The sequence below is a fragment of the Coregonus lavaretus genome (genome assembly GCF_964263955.1).
Source record: "Coregonus lavaretus genome assembly, chromosome: 2".
NCBI lineage: Eukaryota > Metazoa > Chordata > Actinopteri > Salmoniformes > Salmonidae > Coregonus > Coregonus lavaretus.
The window spans coordinates 50,801,218-50,828,203 of NC_139989.1; the positions used below are offsets into that span (position 1 = coordinate 50,801,218).

General features: G+C 42.5%; 2 protein-coding genes across 3 annotated transcripts; both read right to left on the minus strand.

The window, feature by feature from the left end:
• Positions 1–1,912: 1,912 nt before the first annotated feature.
• LOC311139464 (cytolytic toxin-beta-like) lies at positions 1,913–10,527 on the minus strand (the record flags this gene model as incomplete). The annotated part of the gene is made up of 3 exons (XM_084174344.1): positions 1,913–2,320; positions 2,472–2,611; positions 10,506–10,527. 3 exons carry the CDS (start codon positions 10,525–10,527, stop codon positions 1,913–1,915), a joined length of 570 nt encoding a protein of 189 aa, XP_084030470.1.
• A 7,477-nt stretch (positions 10,528–18,004) lies between these two features.
• On the minus strand, positions 18,005–25,271 carry LOC311148276 (ER membrane protein complex subunit 10-like). Of its 2 annotated transcripts, XM_084185187.1 has the most exons (8): positions 25,162–25,271; positions 22,499–22,565; positions 22,260–22,372; positions 22,050–22,163; positions 21,764–21,948; positions 21,520–21,610; positions 18,946–19,046; positions 18,005–18,299 (listed from the first exon to the last, which is right to left on the minus strand). In XM_084185187.1, exons 1-7 carry the CDS (start codon positions 25,255–25,257, stop codon positions 18,957–18,959), a joined length of 756 nt encoding a protein of 251 aa, XP_084041313.1. In that variant the 5' UTR covers positions 25,258–25,271; the 3' UTR covers positions 18,005–18,299; positions 18,946–18,956. The 2 variants fall into 2 exon arrangements, with proteins under 2 accessions (XP_084041313.1, XP_084041312.1); XM_084185186.1 differs by lacking the exon at positions 18,946–19,046 and having other exon boundaries at positions 25,162–25,269.
• Between the last annotated feature and the right edge of the window lie 1,715 nt (positions 25,272–26,986).

Consider the following 26,986-nt stretch of genomic DNA (forward strand, 5'->3'; position numbering starts at 1 on the left):
GAAATAAAAGATCCCAGACATTTTCCATATGCACAAAAAGGTTATTTATCTCAAATTTTGTGCACACATTTCTTTACATCCCTTTGGGGGAGCATTTCTCCTTTGCCAAGATAATCCATCCACAGGTGTGACATATCAAGAAGCTGATTAAACAACAATATCATTACACAGGTGCACCTTGTGCTGGGGACAATAAAAGGCCACTCTAAAATGTAGTTTTGTCATACAACACAATGCCACAGATTTCTCAAGTTTTGAGGGAGCGTGCAATTGGCATGCTGACTGCAGGAATGTCCACCAGAGCTGTTGCCAGACAATATAATGTTCATTTCTCTACTATAAGCCGCCTCCAATGTCGTTTTAGAGAATTTGGCAGTACGTCCAACCGGCCTCACAACTGCAGACCACGTGTAACCATGCCAGCCCAGGACCTCCACATCCGGCTTCTTCACCTGCGGGATCGTCTGAGACCAGATACCGGACAGCAGATGAAACTGTGGGTTTGCGCAACCGAATAATTTCTGTCAGAAACCATCTCGCGGAAGCTCATCTGCGTGCTCGTCGTTCTCATCAGGGTCTTGACCTGACTGCAGATCGGCGGCGTCGTAATCTACTAAAGTGGGCAAATGCTAACCTTCAATGGCCGCTGGCACGCTGGAGTATTCTCTTCACGGATGAATCCCGGTTTCAACTATACCGGGCATATTGCAAACCGTGTGTATGGTGTCGTGTGGGCGAGCTGATGTCAACTTTGTGAACAGAATGCCCCATGGTGGCGGTAGGGTTATTGTATGGGCAGGCATAAGCTACTGACAACAAACACAATTACATTTTATCGATGGCAATTTGAATGCACAGAGAAACTGTTACGAGATCCTGAGGCCCATTGTCGTGCCATTAATCCACCGCCATCACCTCATGTTTCAGCATGACAATGCACAGCCCCATGTCGCAAGGATCTGTAAACAATTCCTGGAAGCTGAAAATGTCCCAGTTTTTCCATGGCCTGTATACTCACCAGACATGTCACCCATTGAGCAAGTTTGGGATGCTCTGGATCGACGTGTACGACAGCGTGTTCCAGTTCCCGCCAATATCCAGCAACTTTGCACAGCCATTGAAGAGGAGTGGGACAACATTCCACAGGCCACAATCAACAGCTTGATCAACTCTATGCGAAGGAGATGTGTCGTGCTGCATGAGGCAAATGGTGGTCACACCAGATACTGACTGGTTTTCTGATCGACACCCCTACTTTTTTTTAAAGGTATCTGTGACCAACAGATTCATATCTGTATTCCCAGTCATGTGAAATCCATAGATTAGGGCCTAATGAATTTATTTCAATTGACTGATTTCCTTATATGAACTGTAACTCAGTAAAAATGTTGAAATTGTTGTAGTTGCGTTTTATATTTTTGTTCAGTGTAAATAGTTGAACTTTATTGTTACACAGTTGTATTTATTCATCACATTCATAAATGAACACAGTTAAATCTAATATAAAATGTTACAAGCTACACACTCTACTCTAACACTAACTAGTGCTGTAACAGAAAGGAGTCACAGTACTAATAAATAGTAATACTCAATACAATTGTAATTCTAAAAATTATCATAATATAACCTAGTAATTCATACTTATGTTGTCCTCATGCAACAGAGAGATAACAGCAACACTTAAAACCGTAGACATGATGTGAATCTATTACAGATTACAAATGATTTCATGTTGTGAAGATTCCATTATTCTCTGCTTCAATTCTGCATTCTCACACCAGTGCTTGTTCTCCAAATATTAGAAACGTATCTTCTCTTCTGTCCATTATACCTCCCTCTCTTACTCCTTCCCTGACCTGTTATTCCATCCCCCTCTCAATCTCTCCATCTCTCCTTTCCTACACCCTTCCTGTTATTGTCCCTCTTTCTTCCGGATCCAACAGAAGGATTTACTGCCAACCCAGAAACAAGGCAGAATCTTCTCTTTGAGGTTAGTTTTGAACTTGTGTATCAGTCGCACCTCCTTCTCCGCCTCCCCTTCTCCTTCCACGATGAAGAACTTGATGATGCCAGCGGGCTGGTCCAGGTATATGCTCATGGTGTTGCACAAAGGGAGCTTGACCTCCACATTCTCCCCATTGTGCCAGACGTGGTAGCAGGAGCCGGCCCAGCCCGCACCCCATGAGCTCTCATTCTCCCCCAGCCCACATGGCCCGTCCTTCCGGCGCATGCTCTCGTACACTGCCCCAATCACCACCCAGCCGTCATAGTCCACCTCCCAGTACCCTCTCTGCCCCAACAGCCCTTCCTTACACAGCACCTGCACAGAGTAGAGGGCGGATAGTGGAAAGGGAAGATAGAGATGTCTTAGAGGCAGGCATGCACTGATGGCATGTCCAAAAATGTAGGCACACTTTAGTTACACAATGGCACTATGATGTGTGCCCTGTAACTGAGGATGGCAGACCAACCTGTGGTGAATGCTCATATCTCTCCGGTCTCATGGGGTATGGACACACCTCCTCTGACATACGCGACACCTTGAGGTTGCTCTCGGATATCCACAGCAGCTTCTGTGCCGTTTTGTCATCCAGGGAGAGGGGGATCCAGTCTGAGGGGAGAAAGAGGAAGAGAAACGATGAGGTAAAGAGAGAGGAATTGAGTTGAGTGGTAGGATGAATATGGATGAGATGAAAGGGTCGGAGAACAGATAAGGTCAGATGAGTACTGTGATATTATTGAGATATGTACAATCTCTTGTGTGTAAGCCGTAAAGCGGATATACTGTCAGCCAGGTCATAATTGTGCATTTCAACATTGTATAGGCTGTGGGCAAGCAGGATTTAGCATCAAATGCATTACATAGAGTGAGGCCCAAACTGATAAAGAGCCAATTACATGGCCTTACATTTCATGTGGTCAGCCCTGGTGGTGGGATCATGAATATTGGCCTCGTACACCGGCAGCGCCTCTGTGATGAGGAGAGAGAGAGAAAAGTGTGAAATCCAGTAACGGTATACTGATGATATAATCCAGTTTGAATTACACCACCAGTCTAATGTAATTCCTGGGATGCCATTGTTAGTCAGGCTTTTCAGTAGTAATACATGCAGTATTACAGAAATCATACCTGCAGGAGCGGCCTGGGATTTTCTTCCTACAGAAAAGAGGCAAAAATAAATGTTATCTTTTAGATTTTTCCCAGATAGAACATTATCTTGTGTCAGATGGTTGTTATCTATTTATTCACTGTGCATTTGTAGAATTTGTGCTAGTTGCAGTTACTGTCCATGATTCCTTCTCTCCATTCCTTCTCATCATCTCTCCTATCCTTGCCTCTACCTCCCTGCTCCTTTCACTCTCTCCCTTCACCCCCACCTCCCTCCCACTACTTGCCTTTATGCCGTATATCACCGTGGAGTGTGTGTGCTATTCTGAGTCTTTTCTCTTAGCACTGATTAATGTAGTTTACCCATACCAGCCCAGGTTTGGGTTACGGCTTAAAGACATGCCATGACTAAACTTACATCCGCTAAGGACACACATCACAGCCACTGACACCAGGGGTCAGGCCGTTTATAAGACTACACGTTGTGTCTGATGGACGTTATTTCACGTCACTGATGGTATGTTTGTCTCTGCTGCTGCAGTACTCTGGCTGTTGTTTAATCTCTGGTTCTCCCTCATGTCCATTCATTTTTCATCCCACTTTCTCAGAAAACTGGGTGCTATTGCTGTCCCGTTTCCACTCGGACTGTCACCGTCCGTCAGTCTCCTTTCGTCTATGGGCGACATTAGCTCAAATTACTGTTGATTTTCAAAGGGTCATCCATCTCCCTCCTTTCATCTCATCTCTCATTCTTACCTATCAGACTGCGTCATTGCTCTGGAGCTGGGGATCCCTGGACAAGAGAAGCCATCTCATATATGGCAGACCCTCCAGGTTTCAGGGCGTTTAGTGATATTTGCAAGCAAAATTGCTTGATTTTGCTATGGCAATTTGCGATGATTTAGTCAATTTCGTCACCAAAATGCACTGACTGGGGTAAAAGTTTGTTGACGTGGCTTGATTGAACCATTTTATGTGGTGAAAGTGTGGTGATTGGTTAAAATTGTGAGCCTTCTTTTTGTAGTGCGGTCATTGAACAGTTGTATGCGGTAATATTGTTGTTATTTGACTGTTTTATACAGTAATAGTGTGGTGATTGGTCAAATTTGCAACCCCTCGCATAATATGCAGAATCGCAGAATCCTGGAGGGACTGATACGGGTATTTTCTCCTTTACGTGACACACACATGCACACATAGGATACCGGTATGCACGTGAGAACTAGATACAGAGTGAGCGTTTCCATTTCTTTTCTACATCCATTGGGATGCCAACGTGCTCTCAAATGCCCCACATGCGTGTTTGAGGATGTCACTGGATAGCAAGCTTTCAGTGATGGAGGGGATAGCAGAGAGCGTGAGCGATATGTCTTAATGGTTCTTCCTGACAGTCTGCACCATTGCAGGAAGCCAGGCCCTTCGTTAACACCAATGGAGTGGTCAACTGGTCATTGATTACGCCGGCCCTGCCAACACATCGCTGGAAGGATTGGCCAGTCTGTCCTTTTAACCCGGCTCTTTTGCTCAGGACAGTCCGTGCTGGCACCCGTCTGAGGGAAACCTAACTCTCCAGCTTTCACGACTTGTCTTCCCAGTAGCGGAGAGGCAGCCGACAGGATGATGACCATGAGGAATAATGTGAGCTTGTTACCACATCGGCAGAGGCCAAGAGAAACTGGTAGGATGAGCAAGGTAAGAATAAGGCTGAGAACATCGCTGTCTTCCTTGCGTGAAGCATGTGTGCCAAAGAAGCTGCCACCTTACTGTAGAGGTTATGATGTCTTTCGACAACTTCCCATCGTGGTTGGCTGAACTCTGACCCACTGGTCTTTCCAATCAAGCTTCCATGTTTGTGACTTAAAAGCATAAACTAATATATGGCATTACGAGATGAAAATGAACATTCTAAATATACATTACACCGGTGTCAAGGTCCATTATGTTGCAGCACCCCTACTTCCCATGGCTATGTAGCATACAGCAGTACATTCACTTGTAAGTGCCATCCAGAGTGTGAATTATGCCTTGACATTCGGGGATCTCTATTTCTTTAACTGGACCTCCACGTGAATTTGTTTTAGGGGCTTTATAGTAAAGACGTGGTTTAACTGTAAAAATGTATTACCAATGAATGTGTCATGAACACAACCAGTCATAATGTTTTCATCTGATTGTCAAAAAAAGTAGGTTAAGTAGGTTACCTGCGCACGTTCGTCTACTCCAAAATAAGTCCAGCATCCGAACAGTGCACTGTGCACCAGGTAATAGAGACATCTATTACAAACACCATAAGTGTAATGACCTTCAGCCTACAAAGTGACGTGTATTCATGGATGCCAAGGGAAGCCAGTCTTCCCCAACAATGTTAACAATAAAATAAACAAACTAATTAAATGGAGTGGCCAATCAGATTTAAAGGGGGGGGGGCACTCTGGATACGCCACTGTATGTATCCTGAAAGACTGAACAACTGCACACTGCCCAAAAGAGATTCAAATGACTTTGACAGAAGGTATGCATATAATGTGTACTGTACTGAACAACAAGTAGAAGTAAAGATCAGGAAAGGTTTGGCAAGAGAGGAAGGGAGAAGGTCATCTGATCTCGGGAGTCAGGACATGGGCAGTAGGGAGGAAAGAGGTTGATGACAGGTCACTTCATCCGTCATCCCTCTCCATACTCTCCCGGAATCCTCCCTTATAGGGACAGAGGGATGGGAGAGGGAGGGACACAGAGAGAAATAGCAAGAGTCAGCTAATGGAATAGCCAGGGACAGTTAGTAGATGGCAAAAGTAAGACATTGATGGAGGGTGTCATCAAGGGATTCAGGAGAATCATTGCGAGGGTAGAGAGATTTAAGAGGGAGAAATATACATTTTAAAGCAGGGATGGGCAACTTGCGGTCCCAAAATGTTTTAAGTCTTACTGTTGCAAGTTAGAATAGTAGAATACACAAGGTGCAATTTCGAAATTTGGTTGTGCATTAGCAGTTTTTCCCTTGTTATGTCAGTCGCTGATAGTCGCTTAATTAGCCCATGTCAGCATAACATTTGTATATTGGCAAATTAGTTAAGTGGCCAGCTATCTAAACTTAGTAATCATGGTTGAATTATCGGCCGGGGGGCCCCATTGATTTTGTTAGTCAGTGATTTTGTTAGTCAGTCTCACTCAGATATCAAAAAACCTGCAAACATTTCTCTCCAGCCTATGGAAAAATGTGTAGAATTGCATGAAATGTGTTATAAAATTGCTAAATCCTCTCTCCAACCCCATGGCAAAATGTGTAGAATTGCAGCAAACTTGCTTTAAAACTTCAACATTTTCTCTACGCCCCATGGCAAAATGTGTGGAATTGCACGAACGTAACTCTAAAATGTAAAATGTTTCTCTCCGCTGTCAAGAGGGGCGCTGCTAAAATGTTTTGCTCGCAAAGTAGTGGTGGTGGGGGTACGCACATATGGGTACCCGCGAGCAACTGCGGCCCCACATGAGTTCAGATTTTTTGTGGCCTCCACCCCCATCAAAGTTGCCCATCCCTGTTCTAAAGTAACATGGGATGGAGCATTTGATAGGCAATCTTGCAATTTGAAAGTGTCTGATCCTCATTTTGAAGAGAATGCTTCACAGGCAGTGCATTCGTAAAGTATTCAGACCCCTTGATTTTTCCACATTTTGTTACGTTACAGCCTTAATCTAAAATGCATTACATTGTTTTTTCCCCTCATCAATCTACACACAATACCCCATAATGACAAAGCAAAAAGGGAAGGGGTCTGAATACTTCCCGACATCCAGAAAATATCCAGAGTCACCATGGAGTGAGACACCACCCTGCCTGGTTACTATGAACAGGGCCGGGGCCCGGCAGGGGTGAGGGGGGATATGAGGGGGCTCTGGCTCCCCTGTGGAGGATAAGCTCAGCCAGATACCCTGCTGCTCTTAATGGGGTCACTAGCAAAGCCCCGGACAGTTCGACAGATGGATAAACAGATACTCAGAGAGATTGATGAGTTGACACAGAGATAGAGACATTTAAAAAAAGAGAAGATGGGTGGATGAATGTTCAGGCACATAGAGACAGTGGCAGAAAATGACAAACAAGGGAGGTTGCTACCTCAGGTCAAACATAGGGGTCAAACGCATTGGAATCCATTGAACCAACAATCAAATTGTGAAATCATATGATGGAATTGGCAGGGGAAGGATTGGAATGGAAGTTCAACAGTATTGGGGACAGCATTTGAATAGATTTCTTCTGATCTTGGAAAAGCAACACATTTGTCTAATAAACCAACATTTGTCAATTTCTAGAGATGTTTTTGAAGATGAGTATGATGTTTATTCACAGTAACAACGACATTCAGGACACATGATAGGTGTGCTGCGGATGGACAGAAGCTAATCGGAGAATGAAATGTAGACTCATCTTCTCCTCCCTGGTAATTGGAGGAAGGCCAGTCGGCCATGTTGAGGACATCTGTAGATGCCTTTCAGAAGCCAGGACGATGACCCCTCTGACATGGTAGAAAAGAAGCTGCTTATGTTGGACGTGCTCGTCAGTGGTCTGCGCGACCCCCCTGGATGAGATGGAGCTCTCTGCCCGGATCGGGTTCGGGAACAGCGGGATCTCCACTGATAAGGAGATCACGAGATGTGACAGAGAGAGGTGAAGGGAGCTGGCCAAAGCTCAGATCCATCCCTCTGCCCTCCGTTATGAAGTGTGTAAAAAATCCTCGCTGTGATCCATGCCGATGATGAAATGGAGATGGATGGAAATAAGCATGGACAGACAGATGTACAAACAAACAGGAGGATACATGACAGCATTCTAGAAGAAAAAGAAGAAGAGAGAAAGTCATTGGGACGATGTCAACATGAGATGAAATGTGATGGGCTCCAATTAGAGGTCTTCACGGGTCTAAAAAGTTGGACCAGGACCCGAGGACAATCAGACCCGAACCCGAATGGACCTGAGGACAACTCGACCTAGACCCAACCCGTACCCTAACTGGTCCGAATCTAGACCAGACCCGAGTGACAAAAACAGTATGTTTATCAGCCAAGTTGCTCTTCTGGTTAACAAATAGGTCTTTACAGTATATGTTGGCTAGGCCTTCTATAAGTCAATAAATTCACCTTATTAGCATAAAATAAATATGCTATAGGCTATGCAGAGCCATGGTCAGGTCCAATCAAACAGGACCAGACCCGGACCCGAGGGACAAGTTAGAATTTCAGACCCGAACCCGATCGGGCTCTGGACCGAACTCGGGTATATCGGGTCCACCCGGACCCGTGAAGACCTAGCTCCAATTGACTTTGAAATAATCGATGTTTAGTTGTACATTGTCATGAAAAGCAATGCAACTGTCTAAATTTGAATCTGGCAATACGAACCTCAGAGGTCAGATTTTCACAGAATCAAACAGGCATAAATAAAACGTTGTGTTTCACAGCCAGGTACTTGAGTTACTGTCCATGACTTCACACTTCATTACTATGGGAGCCAAAGGATGGCAGTGATGGGGAGTGATGGGACATTGAGGGCACACTGGGCTAGGGCTGGATACATGTGAAGGATCCATAGCAGGGTTGGACGGACAGAGGGATATATGGAGAAGCACAGAGTAAGAGGAGGAGGAATATAGCAATATAGAAAGGGTGGACGGGATCATTGGCAGCATCGAGAGAGGTTAGTTTCATGGAGCAAAGTGACAGACAGAGATGAGGTGTGAGACCTGACATGGCCAACGGGCCAGTGAGGCTGTGTGAGAGCTGACTGCTGAAAGAATGGATTTGATCCAGTTGGAACATTGTGGTCTGGAGAGGCGAGGGGAAAACAGTTTGATGAGCTGATTGATGAGATGAGGGAGAGATTTGGCAGCAAGACAGGCGGAGAGAGGTACTTGGCAAAGTGGGCCTGTCAAAGGAATATGATACAGCTTGTGTAATTGGTGGCCAATAAACAACATGTTATCGACATCATAAATTCATAATAAAACACCCAGTGATGAGCACTGTCTATCTGTCTGCCTGTCTGTCTCTCTCTCCTTAGCTAGCCTTATATATAATAAAGTCCATATGCCAAAACAGTAGTTAACACTTAAGATTCCCAGTAGCTTAACCATAACTGAACAAGCAGGTATTTCACAACCTGACACTCTTATATAGACTCCACCATGTCCCATAGTCTACATATAGACTTCACCATGCCCCATAGTCTACATATAGACTCCATCATGTCCCATAGTCTACATATAGACTCCACCATGTCCCATAGTCTACATATAGACTCCACCATGTCCCATAGTCTACATATAGACTCCACCATGTCCCATAGTCTACATATAGACTCCACCATGCCCCATAGTCTACATATAGACTCCACCATGTCCCATAGTCTACATATAGACTCCACCATGTCCCATAGTCTACATATAGACTCCACCATGTCCCATAGTCTACATATAGACTCCACCATGTCCCATAGTCTACATATAGACTCCATCATGTCCCATAGTCTACAGATAGACTCCACCATGTCCCATAGTCTACATATAGACTCCACCATGTCCCATAGTCTACATATAGACTCCACCATGCCCCATAGTCTACATATAGACTCCACCATGTCCCATAGTCTACAGATAGACTCCACCATGTCCCATAGTCTACAGATAGACTCCACCATGTCCCATAGTCTACATATAGACTCCACCATGCCCCATAGTCTACATATAGACTCCACCATGCCCCATACACCAGTGCTAAAATGTGTGTTCCAGTACGACACAGTGAAATGGAGGTCGGTTCCTTTGTTGATTTAAAACAACGACTCGTTTCTTAATCCTGGGGCTCAGAAGAGCGGTTGTCAGGAAAGACAACACTAGCAACATTACACAATACGGATGTTGTTTTTAGTGTGAGGAAGGCATAGTAACTTGATTAACTTGATGTTCAGAAATACACCAGCCGCAATAATCATAATTTCACTAGTGTACAGTGTCATCTCAAAAGTGTTCTAACATTTTTTACTCAATAGTAATGCAATTATTTCCCATTTATTATTTAGTTGAGTTACTGGCAAACTACGATTAATCATTTGGGACATAACAATAAAATGTCAATAACGTAACAAAAATCCTAAATTATTAATTATTTGCCTGGTGTATGATAAAGCAAAACCATTTATAACACAACAAAACGTAAAACATGTATTCATGGGAATGTGAAATATACATAAAAAATTGTAATTTCTATCATGTCTCAATCGGGAAAGCCAATAAAATGTTTTATCAATGTAATGCTGATTGACTGATTATTACATTTGCTTTGGTTTTGGTCCGCTTTCAATTACATAATTTATTGATACACAGAGAAGATCATGAACCCTTACCTGCTTTCTTTGGCACAGGCATGCTTTCGTTACTGCTTGGAGCGTAGTTTGGCAATGGCATGGTACCCTATGGTCTTCAGCAGAGATAGTGGCTGTACCTCTCTCCATGAACACTCTTATTTCCTCAGGGAGAACAGGGAGGGGGTCAGGACAGGAGGTGCCCAGGTTGGGAGAGGAGGGGTGTCTGGGTGAGGGTTGGTTAGATATAAGGGGTTACCGAAAGGGTTGGTCCTGTCATCTGAAACTTCTGCAACTCTAGTGAACCTTTCTAGAGCACAAAAATGGACACAAGCAAACACATACTGTACAGTATGTCATAAACACTATACTCCTTTTACATACATACTGTACAGTATGTCATAAACACTATACTCCTTTTACATACATACTGTACAGTATGTCATAAAACTATACTCCTTTTACATACATACTGTACAGTATGTCATAAACACTATACTCCTTGTACATACATACTGTACAGTATGTCACAAACACTATACTCCTTGTACATACATACTGTACAGTATGTCATAAACACTATACTCCTTGTACATACATACTGTACAGTATGTCACAAACACTATACTCCTTGTACATACATACTGTACAGTATGTCATAAACACTATACTCCTTGTACATACATACTGTACAGTATGTCATAAACACTATACTCCTTTTACATACATACTGTACAGTATGTCATAAACACTATACTCCTTGTACATACATACTGTACAGTATGTCACAAACACTATACTCCTTGTACATACATACTGTACAGTATGTCATAAACACTATACTCCTTGTACATACATACTGTACAGTATGTCACAAACACTATACTCCTTGTACATACATACTGTACAGTATGTCATAAACACTATACTCCTTTTACATACATACTGTACAGTATGTCATAAAACTATACTCCTTGTACATACATACTGTACAGTATGTCACAAACACTATACTCCTTTTACATACATACTGTACAGTATGTCATAAACACTATACTCCTTTTACATACATACTGTACAGTATGTCATAAAACTATACTCCTTGTACATACATACTGTACAGTATGTCACAAACACTATACTCCTTTTACATACATACTGTACAGTATGTCATAAAACTATACTCCTTGTACATACATACTGTACAGTATGTCACAAACACTATACTCATTTTACATACATACTGTTCAGTATGTCACAAACACTATACTCCTTTTACATACAGTGAGGGAAAAAAGTATTTGATCCCCTGCTGATTTTGTACGTTTGCCCACTGACAAAGACATGATCAGTCTATAATTTTAATGGTAGGTTTATTTGAACAGTGAGAGACAGAATAACAACAAAATAATCCAGAAATATGCATGTAAACATTTTTATAAATTGATTTGCATTTTAATGAGGTAAATCAATATTTGACCCCTCTGCAAAACATGACTTAGTACTTGGTAGCAAAACCCTTGTTGGCAATCACAGAGGTCAGACGTTTCTTGTAGATGGCCACCAGGTTTGCACACATCTCAGGAGGGATTTTGTTCCACTCCTCTTTGCAGATCTTCTCCAAGTCATTAAGGTTTCGAGGCTGACGTTTGGCAACTCGAACCTTCAGCTACCTCCACAGATTTTCTATGGGATTAAGGTCTGGAGACTGGCTAGGCCACTCCAGGACCTTAACGTGCTTCTTCTTGAGCCACTCCTTTGTTGCTTTGGCCGAGTATTTTGGGTCATTGTCATGCTGGAATACCCATCCACGACCCATTTTCAATGCCTTGGCTGAGGGAAGGAGGTTCTCACCCAAGATTTGACAGTACATGACCCCGTCCATCGTCCCTTTAATGCGGTGAAGTTGTCCTGTCCCCTTAGCAGAAAAACACCCCCAAAGCATAATGTTTCCACCTCCATGTTTGACGGTGGGGATGGTGTTCTTGGGGTCATAGGCAGCATTCCTCCTCCTCCAAACACGGCGAGTTGAGTTGATGCCAAAGAGCTCGATTTTGGTCTCATCTGACCACAACACTTTCACCCAGTTCTCCTCTGAATCATTCAGATGTTCATTGGCAAACTTCAGACGGCCCTGTATATGTGCTTTCTTGAGCAGGGGGACCTTGCGGGCGCTGCAGGATTTCAGTCCTTCACGGCGTAGTGTGTTACCAATTGTTTTCTTGGTGACTATGGTCCCAGCTGCCTTGAGATCATTGACAAGATCCTCCCATGTAGTTCTGGGCTGATTCCTCACCGTTCTCATGATCATTGCAACTCCACGAGGTGAGCTCTTGCATGGAGCCCCAGGCCAAGGGAGATTGACAGTTATTTTGTGTTTCTTCCATTTGCGAATAATCGCACCAACTGTTGTCACCTTCTCACCAAGCTGCTTGGCGATGGTCTTGTAGCCCATTCCAGCCTTGTGTAGGTCTACAATCTTGTCCCTGACATCCTTGGAGAGCTCTTTGGTCTTGGCCATGGTGGAGAGTTTGGAATCTGATTGATTGATTGCTTCTGTGGACAGGTGTCTTTTATACAGGTAACAAGGTGACATTAGGAGACCTCCCTTTAAGAGTGTGCTCCTAATCTCAGCTTGATACCTGTATAAAAGACACCTGGGAGCCAGAAATCTTTCTGTTTGAGAGGGGGTCAAATACTTATTTCCCTCATTAAAATGCAAATCAATTTATAACATTTTTGACATGCGTTTTTCTGGATTTTTTTGTTGTTATTCTGTCTCTCACTGTTCAAATAAACCTACCATTAAAATTATAGACTGATCATTTCTTTGTCAGTGGGCAAACGTACAAAATCAGCAGGGGATCAAATACTTTTTTCCCTCACTGTACATACTGTTCAAACGTGTATCACATTTACACGCTGACACTCAGGGGCAGCAGAATGTAAAGGCACCACATATGAGATTCTCCAATCTGAAACGTGTAGTGGAGAGAGAGACAGGATGTGTATTACGTTATGTAACCATGGAAACCGTGCATTCTTTGCCTTTGACCGCTTAGCCAATGAATTTTGACGTGAGAAGCGAGGGACGCCGATCCCAAAAGGACTTTGAACAATTTACATTGACCCTATGACAAAAACAGTCCACAGTGTGAATGTATTTATGTAGTGTACAGTGGATGTGTAGTGTGGAGCTATGTGTGTGTGTAGTGTGGAACTAAGTGCAGAGCTATTGAATTACGATTACATTGCCCTTGCAGATACTGTATGATTCTTGGTCTGCGGGCTTGTGTTGAAATGTTCTAGCTTGTGATGTGAAAAACCATCCTCAGACACTGACTGGGCAGGTGCACCTGACCTGCTACCTCCTATCTCCACATCATTTCAAACAGGAGGATTTCCCCTCATCCACAAGTCTCTGTTTCTGTATCAAAATAACTTCCTGTCAGGACACAGTGTTTCATTGGGTCACTGTGTTTGGAGACATCTAGCTATTAGAAGAGGCATTTTAATTAAGTGTAAGTGCCCGCTTACCGCTGGCCTCCAGAAGACCAGATATGTTTAGTGTGTGGTATGCTAATAAACATCAGTATTCAACACCCACAGCTAAATACTGTCAGTGTGTGGACTTACAGAGTATTACACTAAGACCTTTCAGCACTCCCAGGGTTGCTCTGCATCATTATTATACAGACTAATACCACCACGGTATATTCCATACAAGTAAATGTCCACTGACTGAGTTATCTGATAGCCAGTGTTGCATTCCATTTGTTACATGTTATGATAATGTTATAGTGGTATGGTGAAATGACTAAAATAATGGCACACTATGAATACTGTACCTTATAGATTTAGAAACATCATTGTATGTGGGACTGTAATGCTTTGTATGCCCTTGCGATCCTTTCCCTTTTTTGACGCCCTGTTGGGAGCCTGTCACAAGCTGATTGAAAAGCCAGGTGCTTTCCTCCTCTTACATTTCTCATTGACTTTGCTTTTTAGTCCAGGACAAGGCTTGATCTGTGTCTGGGAAACCGCCCCATGGTGTACCGTGTATACATGAGTTACAAACAGTTCACTAAATAGGTCCTCAAAGGAATAGGACTTGGTATCCTACATTGTACTTACAGAGTAGGGGTACAGACTAGGTACACATTAACCAGCATTAAATATGTTTTCCCTATAGCTGCGGCAGAGCAACATAAACCCCATAATACTCCTTAATCACAGGACATCCCAAGCCGGGGGTCCCTGTCCACACACGGTGTCATGGTGACATTGTTGGTTTCTTAGCGACAGGGAGCCCAGAGATTTATGTGGCGCCACCGGCATGCAGGCGGCAGCCCATTTGGTCTGTACAATTCCTCTTGCTCTCTTCACCCTTCACCCTCTACCTTCTCTACCCTTTCATTTATTATCCTTCGATTTGTCTATTTTCCCCCCTTTCCCCTTTGGCCATCCTCACTTTTCCTAATTTATTTTTGGTTTATCTTGCTTAGTTATCTGTGGACTGTGATATATTCTCTGTCCTTGACACCATACATCACTCCATAGTGCTATGCAGAGCCTTATATTGAGAGGCTTTGGTGCTATGAACATGGCTGTATGCTGTTAATATACACACATCCATGGGACCCTGTATTACCCACTACTGCCTTCAGATCTGGAACCCAACGTGTGTGTGAGTGGGTAAGTTAAAGCATATGAGCTGGACATGTGTAATGGGACATTTTTATTGTATGTGTCCACATAACTGAGTATGTGACTAACTGTGTGAAACTGTCCTATTATAATCTCCTGTTCTTGGGAGTATCAACGGGAACTGAGAGTTCCGCCCAAGAACAGAAACTATAAAGATATGTGCTTATCACCCAATGCTTCAGAATTCAGACTGTCTGCACTGTGCTGTGTAACTCTGTTATTCTCCTGAGCTCAGAAAAATAAAGAATCTTAGTTTGACTTGGACTCAAGCAAATCCTTATCTTATAATATCCACCACACATGGAAGGAAACATTTGAACTCCTCACATAAAACATCAATATACCGCTCACTTTTGCTGGTAGACATGTTCTGTAACATAATTATCCAATTTGATCATACATCAAAACAGTGTTTCATCTAGAAACTACAGTAAGGACTTATGTATGCATTTTCCTGAATCCCTTTTTAAAGCTAAGCAAAAAAACTCAAAGATTCCATTCTTGAAGATTCCAACTCTCATGTGCACCTGTGTCATCTTCCCCCTGCTTCCTGGTAGACAGGCATTCATCAGGCCTGGTGCTGATAGGCTCCTCTGGATGCAACCTGGACTCAGAGGTAACGTAACATAGTTAATGTAAATCCGACACCCCCCCAATTAGTATGATATGTTACGTTTCCTATGGTAAGTATTCATTTGTGGATGTCCATCATCCATTTCGTATGATATGTTATGAATTACAATTTGTATTATGTTACAAATTGCAATTCGTACAATATATTATGAATTGAAATTTATGAATAAGGATGGATTTTTCATTCAACAAAACAAAACATCGGTGGTTAGTTTGAGAGAGATTGGAAAGCTGCAATAAAAAAATTGTGACCAACTTTTTCTTTAGTTTGTAATTTTTTCAGAAGTGGGTTACAGGTACAACATTAAAAATCATATAATTCAGATACATTCATACATTCAGTTATATTTATATTTCATACTTCCCTGTACCTGTGGGCTGCCAATCAGAGACATATTTTTCTGATATAACTTTGCTTGAGTGTTTTCTACTGTCATATGTATGGATTGACCGCCAATCCTGCCTTCCCACCTGACACAGTGGCATATCTTTTTACTAACAAATGACTTTGTCGCGCTCTCCCTTCTACCATTCAAGCTCTCATCTTTCCCTTAGCTGTCCTCGTTGCCTCATCACTTCCTTTCTCAAGTTAACAGAGCGAGATGGGAGGAACATGGAGATGGGGATAAGGATAGGGTTGAGGGGAAAGGTTACAGGGCGGAGCCTAATGTAATGCTGTGTGTTTGTAGGACCAGTGGGTTATTCTGAGAAAGTGGTAGCTGCTGATGGGGAGGGACAGAGGGCACTAAAGCGATGGAGCTCAACACTGATCCTCTGAAAATAAGGGGCTATTCCTCACAGCTGCAGACATAGACTAAAAACAGACGAATGGATGTTGAGATTGACTGACGAGGGGTGGCCATGTTGACACAGGGGTTCCAGAACATTCTGTCTCTAAAGCTATACTGCTGGGATTCTACAATCCCCCTAGCCTGACTCATACTTATAAATATGAGGGGGAGGAGAAGTGTGATTGGAAGACTGAGACAGAGTGAGAAGGGTAGCGACAGAGAGGGAGATGGGTAGAGACAGAGAGGGAGAAGAGTGGTAGAGAGACAGAGGGAGGAGGGTGGTAGAGACAGACAGAGAGGGAGAAGAGTGGTAGAGACAGACAGAGAGGGAGAAGAGTGGTAGAGACAGACAGAGAGGGAGAAGAGTGGTAGAGACAGACAGAGAGGGAGAAGAGTGGTAGAGACAGACAGAGAGGGAGAAGAGTGGTAGAGACAGACAGAGAGGGAGAAGAGTGGTAGAGAGACAGAGAGGGAGAAGAGTGGTAGAGACAGACAGAGAGGGAGAAGAGTGGTAGAGACAGACAGAGAGGGAGAAGAGTGGTAGAGAGACAGAGAGGGAGAAGAGTGGTAGAGACAGACAGAGAGGGAGAAGAGTGGTAGAGAGACAGAGAGGGAGAAGAGTGGTAGAGACAGACAGAGAGGGAGAAGAGTGGTAGAGACACAGAGGGATGAGGGTGGTAGACACACAGAGACAGAGTGAAGCTATGGCTTAGAATTCAGCAAAGATGAGATGGGAGTAAAGGCTGAGCCAGGCAGAGAATTAAATAGAAGATGGGAAGCAGAAGGATTTTTACAAGGAGGAAGAGGATGGACAGAGCAGCAGATCAGATAAGACATTTTAGGATAGGGGTTGGACTTAACTGGTGACTCAATAGTGTCCTGGCAACACTAATCTGTCACTGTATTATTGGACTGTGAAGCATGACTGCTTTGATGTGGTTTTATGTGCCCGCTTGGATATGCGTGCCAGTCAAGCCATGCAATAAAATAGAGATGAATGGCAGGACAGGGTATGTGGTCTGAATGACAGGAGTTCTCTGACACTGCAATAGCTAAACACATGATAAACACACCTAATTACACTCTACTGTCTACTGCTATTACACAATGTACTTTTAAAAATGACCACAAAAAAAATGCTGCAAATATTGTCCATGGTGACATGTTCACGAAAGTGACAATTTCCCTTCTGTCATCCTCTATCGAATTGCATTCATGTTGAACAAATCTTCAATAAGGCATCATTCTGGATGGGCAGAGAAAGAGGACATCTAGTGGAGTAGAGTAGACTGAAAACAACTCCCATTTCTCTCTTTACCCAGCATGTCCCCACCCACCCCTCTCTTGAATACATATCCAGTGGCATCATACTGGCTAGTGGCTATCAATACAATAGTCAGACAGACACAGTTATCAGGTAGTAATAAATACTTTATTTCTCCCATCACATCAATACTAAAAGTTCATGACATACGTTCTCAAGGTTAGCTCATCTGTTCATATTAGTCTAATTATGTGTAACAGTGTGTTGAATGGTGTGTGAGTGCATTTCTCTACATAATTATGTACAACTAGAAGAAATTGCTCCACATAAATCATGTTGGCATGGCGATCATCTGCCTCCTCCATTAGCTGCTCCACCCCCGGACTGATCCTGAGCTCCTGACATCATCAGGAAGAGAACGAGGGGAACGATGTACATCCACTGGAGAGAGGGAGAGAGATGTTGATGTTATCATCAAATGATACCCTGAGTTAGATTAACATCTTGTAAGACTACAAGCTGTGATTAGTGATGCTTCTCCTGCACAACAGTCCCACAGTTTCATCCCGTTCAATGTCCACCTCACTCAGCAAACGAGAGAAGGACAAAGAGAGTGGCTGAGAGAGTGAGGTGAACAGTGAAGTGAAACACATCTCAGGGTCAATGCCAATGCAAGTGTGTAAAAGAAGGAGGCACAAAATGACTGTGGTGACTTTGGCTACTTAAACTGTGATAATCTAATCCAGTTTAGCAATGAGCAATGTGCATGTTATCCAATCCTAATTTACCAGAGTGCTTCCGTTTATTACTAATCAAATGGGACACACCTGGATTAATTAAGGTCTGCGGTGACTAAAAAACCCCATCATTAGTACTAGATCATTAGCATTGACCCTGAATGACAAGGACAGAAGAGGAGGAACAAACAGGAAAAATTATTAGTGAAAAATGTGTTAATCAAATCAGTGAACAGTATTAACACACATATACATAGGCTTGCAAGAAGCAGAAGAGACACGGCGCGCGGCACAGACATAGGCTGACAGCCCAGAGTGAGTTGCTGAACGAGCCAAAGTGAGAACAGTACTTGAGTGGGAATCAGCTCTGCTGCTCTTCGGCTCCCCCTGCTGAGGGTTGTGCCGAACTGCTGGCCATGAGGAAGATTGCGCCTCCCAGAATCAAATACCACTGGAACACAGCACAGCATAGCACTAAGTCAACAAACGGCACAGCACTGAGTCAACAAATGACACAGTCACAACCAGCAACACAGACTCATAGACAACAGCACTGATTAAATCAAACACAGCAATGGAAGCACTGTACATATAACAATACAGCACAGAGCCCTATACTATGAACGCGGTTTGAGGAGTTAGCGAGGTAACTTTGGTCTACTGAGTTCAACTCGGGATAACCGGTACCACGAAAGTGGCTCACTTTTTAGCCAGGTACATTTCTATGGCAACGAATCCTTCAGAACTACCCTGCTCCCATTCAGGTTAACTCAGGGCTAACTCCATTTATCCTGAATGAAGTGTCTAAGCTGCGAGTCGAGGAACAACGAAATCAGATTCCCTCCCTCTTGCAAAGATTGCGTCATCATCCCCTTCTTTTGAGGAAGACGACTTTGTGTGTTAAAATACGTAGAGTTAGCAGCAGGTGGACGACCAATATCCACCGTCATAGTACAGATAAAGCCTGAGCTGGAATGTGAACCTAACTGAAGCTGGCTAGCTTTAGAAAACCCTTAGTAGCTTCAATCGTAGTATGCCCCTCAGGACAGGACATATCCTGTCCTGAGTAGCTCTGTTGTTAGAGCATGGCGTTTGCAACGCCAGGGTTGTGGGTTCGTTTCCCACAGGGGGCCAGTATGAAAATGTATGCACTCACTAACTGTAAGTCGCTCTGGATAAGAGCGCCTGCTAAATGACTAAAAATGTAATATCCTGACTGGCAGAGGACAAAACAAAAAGACAAACAACAACATGCAGATAGACACTGAGTATACCAAACTTAGGAACACCTTCCTAATATTCAGTTGCACTTTTTTGATGCTAGTGGTTGTATTCATTTGGGATCTATCCCATCACACAACTGTCCCATACTATGTTTGGAATATTCATTTATCGCACAGAATAGGTCAACTTTTGTACTGTGGGGGATAGTAGATTGACATAGGCTAGTGCTTTTGCTGTTCGTTAGGCCTACTCATCTTGCTGGCTGACGAAAAGTAAATGTGGACAGTTCTTCCAATATCTTCAATATGCGCCTCGGAATTGGATAAGGACGCACGCAATTGGATTAGGACGCACGCAGTTGCATCCCTGATGTGTCGGTCTTCACTTGTAGCCTGTGAGAAAGACGTGATCACGTGACGGAGAGCCATTTGAGTGAGAGGTGCTTTAGAGCATGCAGCCGGGAGAAGGGAATTATAATTATTATATTCAGCCCAAGGGCACAACGGAACTTTTTTCAAATCATTATTAAGAGTCTCATCATGCAGCCTTAGAATGTATTACAAATCAAAACATATAGCCCAACGTTTGTATCACAACTAAAGTTACATAAATAACTCTAAATTAAGCATGTAGGAGTACCTGTTTCTTTGTTAACTGCTCAACACAGAATAGCCGCATGTGCGCACTCCCTCAAATCGTTTGGAGAAAATATCCTTTCTATTTTATTCAGCTATGTTCAATTGTGTTCTTCATACTATAAAATAATGCCACGGAATTCTAAGCAAATATTGTCTGCTAAATGAACTAGTGCAGCCCACAGCCATATGGCATCGTCAGATCAGGGCCTAACATAAGGACAACTCAGTATGCTTTTCTGTTCTTCTGAAATAGACTACATTTTCTTCATATCATGTTTCTTTAGACCTGTCTAAAATAAATAATGGATTTATTGTGAATGTATAGGCTATATTTCATGGATTTATTAGACTTTTTTAAAATGTAGATGTTCCAAAGGTCTGCATCAGTGGCTTGTAGGCTATGCGTGGAAGACAGGAGATGCTAAATGTGTTTATGTTAATTAACGGTCAATTACCGTGAGACCGGCAGTTATTTCCTTGACAATCACTGGCTGACGAAATTTCATGACCGCCACAGCCCTATCTACAAGATGTCAAAAGCGTTGATGTCCTTTGGGTGGTGGAACATTATTGATACACATGGGAAACTGTTGAGAGCAAAAAACCCAGCAGCGTTGCATTTTTTAGACACAAACCGGTGCGCCTGGCACCTATAGTCCCTTTCAAAGGCACTTAAATATTTTGTCTTGCCCATTCACCCTCTGAATGGCACACATATCCAATCCATGTCTCAATTGTCTCAAGGCTTTAAAATCCTTCTTTAACATGTCTCCTCCCCTTCATCTACACTGATTGAAGTGGATTTAACAAGTGACATCAATAAGGGATCATAGCTTTCACCTGGATTCACCTGGTCAGTCTATGTCATGGAAAGAGCAGGTGTTCTTAATGTTTTGTACACTCAGTGTATATATAACGGAAGAGAGCAGCTCAAGACTGAACAGCAGAGCAGAGAGTTTTAAAGACTTGAAGAGCCCAGGGATAGACCCAATAGACAGTCATAATGACACATGGCACGACCACAGTGCATGACACAAACCACAGATGTCTATTCACACTTACATATTTGGCAAAGAAGGATTTCTGCTCCTGTGGCTTCCCTTTCTTTTCATGTTCTATGTCCATGCGCTCAATAAACAGAGCAGTCTCCGGCCTGGGGGAGAGGATGATGAAGGATATTGTTAGACAGAGAAAGAGAAAGGTTGAAGTCGACCACAAAGAGTTAGAAAATCAAATCAAATGAAGATTTGATAGATCCAGAATCATATTTCTGTGGCCAGAACATCAATGAGGACTGAGGACTCACTGGGGTGCATTGGTAGGCGCTATGACGGTCAGCGTAGTGTTAAAGGCCTCCAGATCAACTTCATCCTCCACCTCTGTCCCCCGACACGCGCCTGGAATGGTCACTATGGAAACGCCGATGAGGTAGCCAGAGACATCAGTGTGGAGGGTGATGACATCGCTGAGGTGGGACTCAACCAAAGAGCACTGAGGGAGACAGAGAAGAAACAGATATGTTTACAAAAGAAAATGCCAATGAGGTGTGTTGTCTTTATAATTTCAGCCTGCTATGAGTGTGAGACACATACCGCTCTGACGAACGCCGTCAGGTAGCCATCCATCTGGCGCTCTGTCTGCCTGTCGGTCGACAAAGACACTCTGGACACTCTGATTTTGTACAGACCATCCACAGCAGCCACTTCCTGTGTCAGAGGGCAGTATGGATACAGATTCAGAACAAAATCCTGAATGCTGACAGTAAACTCCAAACCACATCTGCCTCTCCCTTCCTCTCCCACCTTCAGAGTGTTCCTGTCCTCCTCTGATAGCTGGCTCTGGGAGAGGGACACACTGGTCTCCCTCCCGCCCCTCAACTGCAGAGCTCCACGCACACGGAACCGAGACACATCATCTGAAAGAGAGAAATGGTATAACAACACATGATGAGCACCAAGAATGTGACCTCAACATCTGCTTCATTTGGTAAATGGAACCTTGAAGAATAGCGTATCATCACAGATAGACAATACATACTCACCAACTTCAAAGGAATGCTCAAGAGGCACAGAGAATCCACTGAAGTCTGTGTCCAGCCCATCACCAGTCTGTGGAGAAGGAAATACAGGCCGTTTTACTAGCCAGAATAGATTTCAACCCTACTCTTGCATACAGGTGCACTGGGGTTGGACAGGCTTCCTGTTTAGATTAAGACACCGCAGAGCCGGAGCGAGATATGGTTTGGAAAACGTACCTCAATCCAGGGATGAGAAATGGTGTTATAATCACATCAATAAATTGGTTATAACAAACTCTGAACACGTGACAGCAAAATGGGTGCAGAGGACGTGACAAATAAACTCGAAGCCGGGGAGTATGAAAATGTATGCACTCACTAACTGTAAGTCGCTCTGGATAAGAGTGTCTGCTAAATGACTAAAATGTAAAAATGTAAAAAATGGAATGTTTGCTGATTGCGCAGGAGGTAAAGGGGAAGTCAGATGCGTGGAATTAATTTGACTAGTTGTGTAAAATACTGGAGATCAAGAAAAATAAGGTATGGAGCAAGCACTGCGTGCATATTAGGCCTATGTGTGCCAAACAGGTGTTGTTAGATTACAATATAATTTTTCGGACCGTTTGGAACAACGTAAACAACACTAAATAAATGATAGAGTCTGTTGTAACAGTTTTTTGTTGTTTTTTGTAAAGCCTTTATTGCAGCAAAGACTAAAAACAGTCTCACTCATTCGTGAATCTAATTTCCGAAATGGAACGGTTTAGGCCTATGTATTGTTTACGCTAATTATTCAATGTTCGCTTTGTTATTTTACTTTAAAACTAAAATGCTTGATTGTATTTCACATCATGATTGACTCGTATGCTGTATGATGACATGAACTAATAAATTATTGATTGATGCTGTAGCCTATATAAGTATTGAAATATAGGCCTAAGTAAGTTAAGGTATTAAGACTAAACAGGATGCACTCTTAGGCCTACAGCTCAATGGTGGTTACACAAGGCTGCTATACTAAGCCTACTAATGATAATTACATTACTTATTATCATAATGATGATCATAATAATAATAATAATAATAGTAATAATAACAATAAGAAGGCGATCAAGGAAAAAGGAGGGTTATTATTATCATCATAAAGAAAAGAAATCGGACTATTTGGAACAATGTAAACATCACTAAATAAATTATAAATAATACCAGAGAAGCTGGTCTAATGAAAAAAAAAGTGTAAAGCCTTTATTACAGCATAGCAAAGATTAAAAACAGCAGAATTTGTGAAATTGTTGTGAGGCTTGGTGCTCACGGAATCAGTAGTCTATCAACCAAACACTCAAACAGGCAACAGAAGCAGGATCTGTCTTATTTCTGTAGATATATATGGATGATTTATAAAGCCAGGCACATTTAACAGTTAGTCTATTGATTATAGACCTAATTAAATGAGGGTTTCCTCTCTCCTCATTTTTCTTAGACAATTAAGGCAAAGGATGTTTTCTCGTCTCCTAACTCTGCTACTGCCTCCGCAGCATTGTTCTCAACACCAATATGCTGGTTAACTTTGCTATTATGCACATAGCAACATGGTCTAAGAAAAGGCGCCAATTCAACAGAGGACTGATGTGTTTCTGAACCAAGGACAGTGACTACTATCCAATGCGGGAGAAAGCGCATTTGTTATAAAATAACAATTTTTATTTGTGTTGCACCATTGTTCTTACATAATATAACCATATACAATTTTAGTAGCCCGTCTTACACTGATGGCCTGTGCCATCCCAATGGCCTCCACAATGGATCAGTACACTCAGACAGGTGCGAATCAGATAGGTGTCTTGTATACCATGATTTTTTTTATTTTAGAAATCTCGGTCGACCAACAGCCTATCGACCAAACAATCGACCAGTCGACTAAATGGGGTCTTAACCTAAACAGGAAGCCTGACCGACCCTAGCGCAGCAGTAAACAAATGTAGGGTCGGAATCTATTCTGGCTAGCAGTTTTACTTACTGCATGGGCAGTTCCCAGGTCAGATCTGCGGAGCAAAACATTTTCAACAGAAGTGCTGGAGCAGAAAGTACAATTAGCTAGCTAGGGCCCCTTGGATGATGTAATAGAGAGATCTACCCTGGGAACACTATACAATGGGCAGTTTAGATGTAAGAAGACATTTCCACAAATTGGTCCTGCCATTCAAACATAAAACATGGTGGTATTGATCTGAATTCTTGGCTTGATTAACAGCGCGTAACGTTATGTGTTGGACACATCCGTGCAATATTACAAATGAAAGCCATGGCGTGACAGATAATCAGCAGCACCACCACCAAGGCTGTCAAAGCCACCGACAGTACCTAGATAGCTAACTTAACTAACTACGGCTAGCTAAGCAACATAATAGCTTCATATCAATCTAGCTAGCGTTACTGTAATTTTAGTGTTTTACTGTAACGCTAGTTTCGCTGACTACTTAGCTACGTGTTTGATAGACGGTGAAAACATTATTTGCACAGTAACTAAAGTTGTATTTGCTGCATATTGAACACCTGTTTTGCATGCAAGCGTTGTCTTCATTAATTTGGTTAGTTAGCTAAGGTCAGACGGTTAGTAAGAGCTAACAGCAAGCACATTAGTTGTCTAAATTTATGGAATTAGATAAATAACAGTGGTTTTGACATACCCTTCTGCCAGTGTTGCAACACGCAAAATCAGCACACAATATAAGTATTGTGCCAATAATTGACAGCAACAAAAACGACGGTCGTAGTGAAGCCATTTTGTCGGTCTGTGTGTCTCTTGCGTCAAAGTGAACATGGAACTACAATGTTACGCGATGACGTGATAGACTGGAGAACGAGCACCAACCTGTAGTAAACTGCAGGTGGCGATAGAGTAGCGTTGATAGCAAACTTCATTCAGGACTGTTGAAACGTCTAAACGGGAGATTGAAAAACGAAAGGTAGGCTTACTCTTTGGTGACTCAGGTGTGAAACGTGTCGCCAACCCTCACAAACGACACAATTCAAGAACGCTTACCTACATGTAGGCCTAAATGTCAGGTAAATGATATCTTTAAAAAATAATCATTATTACAGTTCCTCAGTGTAGGATTAGGAAGCAAGCTCAGTTTGCGAGCATTTTTGTAAACGTGTGGTTAGCGTGTATTTGAATCAATTATTGATATTTTAAAAAACGTCGAATAAGATAAAATAGTACTTTATTAATCTCCCAAAGGGGAAATCTGATGGCACCAGCCAATACATGCAACACCAATAAATACACAATAAAACACAACAAAGGAAGCACACAGACGCTAAAAGCAGAACATCAAACGAATATAAAAAACAAATGTGTTCATGTGTTAATGTTAAGTGTTCATGTGACTTATTGAAGAACACGTGATTAGTCTTGTTCAAAATGTGTATGGAAATGGGGCTCCCGTTCTTTGCGTTTTAATTTCACTGTCTTAATATATTACCCTTCTTTAACTAAATAATGTATAGGCCTAGGGTTATCCATGAGTCTAATGATGTATATTATGGACTTGAAATATATTATTTACTATATGACATAGAGAGGGAGAGCATAATTCTAGTAGATAGGTTACACAGATACTCTCACATTGTCACACATTCAATACAAGCAACAGGGGCCAGGAGGGTTTTCATGTACTATCCCGTCTCTCTTGAAACCACGTTTCTGTCTGAATGTGTGAGTGTTCTGTATGGGGCATGGCAACCCCCCCTGCCATGTGATTCTCTCAAATTCTCCCTTTGAATCCATTCCCTCTTGCAGGGGCTGCCCATTACTCTCTGTCACCACTCTCAGACAATGGTACTGCCTTCCTGTACACCCCTCCATGCTATTCTTAGGACAATCAGCACCATGTACACAGCACATCCCTTCATGTGAAACTGTAGGATGACCTTCAAAAGGAATAATCTGTTAGGGTGGTTCATCACGAAACTAGAACAAAATACGATTTTCACGTAATTTAATCCATAGAGGGGTCCTCTGGAGGAAGGATTGTTGACATATATTTGACATTTGTATCTTAAAGCATAATTGAGAAATAATTAATTGAATATGGAATATTTGTGACATTTTGGCCTTACCCAGGCCTCCTTTAAGACTCCATAATGTTTCATCTGTAGCTGCTACAAAGCAACAATTGGTGTCAACAATCTTTCCAAAAGACCCTTCTATGGATTACATTTTGTTGAAATCCCCGAAATCATCTTCTTTTGTTGTAGTTTCGTGAGGAATCAACCGTTAATATCTTATGAGCCCCTACTGAGAAGTTAAGAACCTTGAAAGATGAGAGTGGGTGGACCAGTTGGCGTATCGTCCTTAACATGTATCTCAAATTAGAATTTGAATGTTAAAAGAATCGAGTGTCAACCTCTACTATGGATCATTCAGTCCTCTCAGTACAGATCTATAGTAGCAGTTCACATCTTTTAATATTTCATTAATTTACAGTATTCAGCTGAGTTTTATGATAA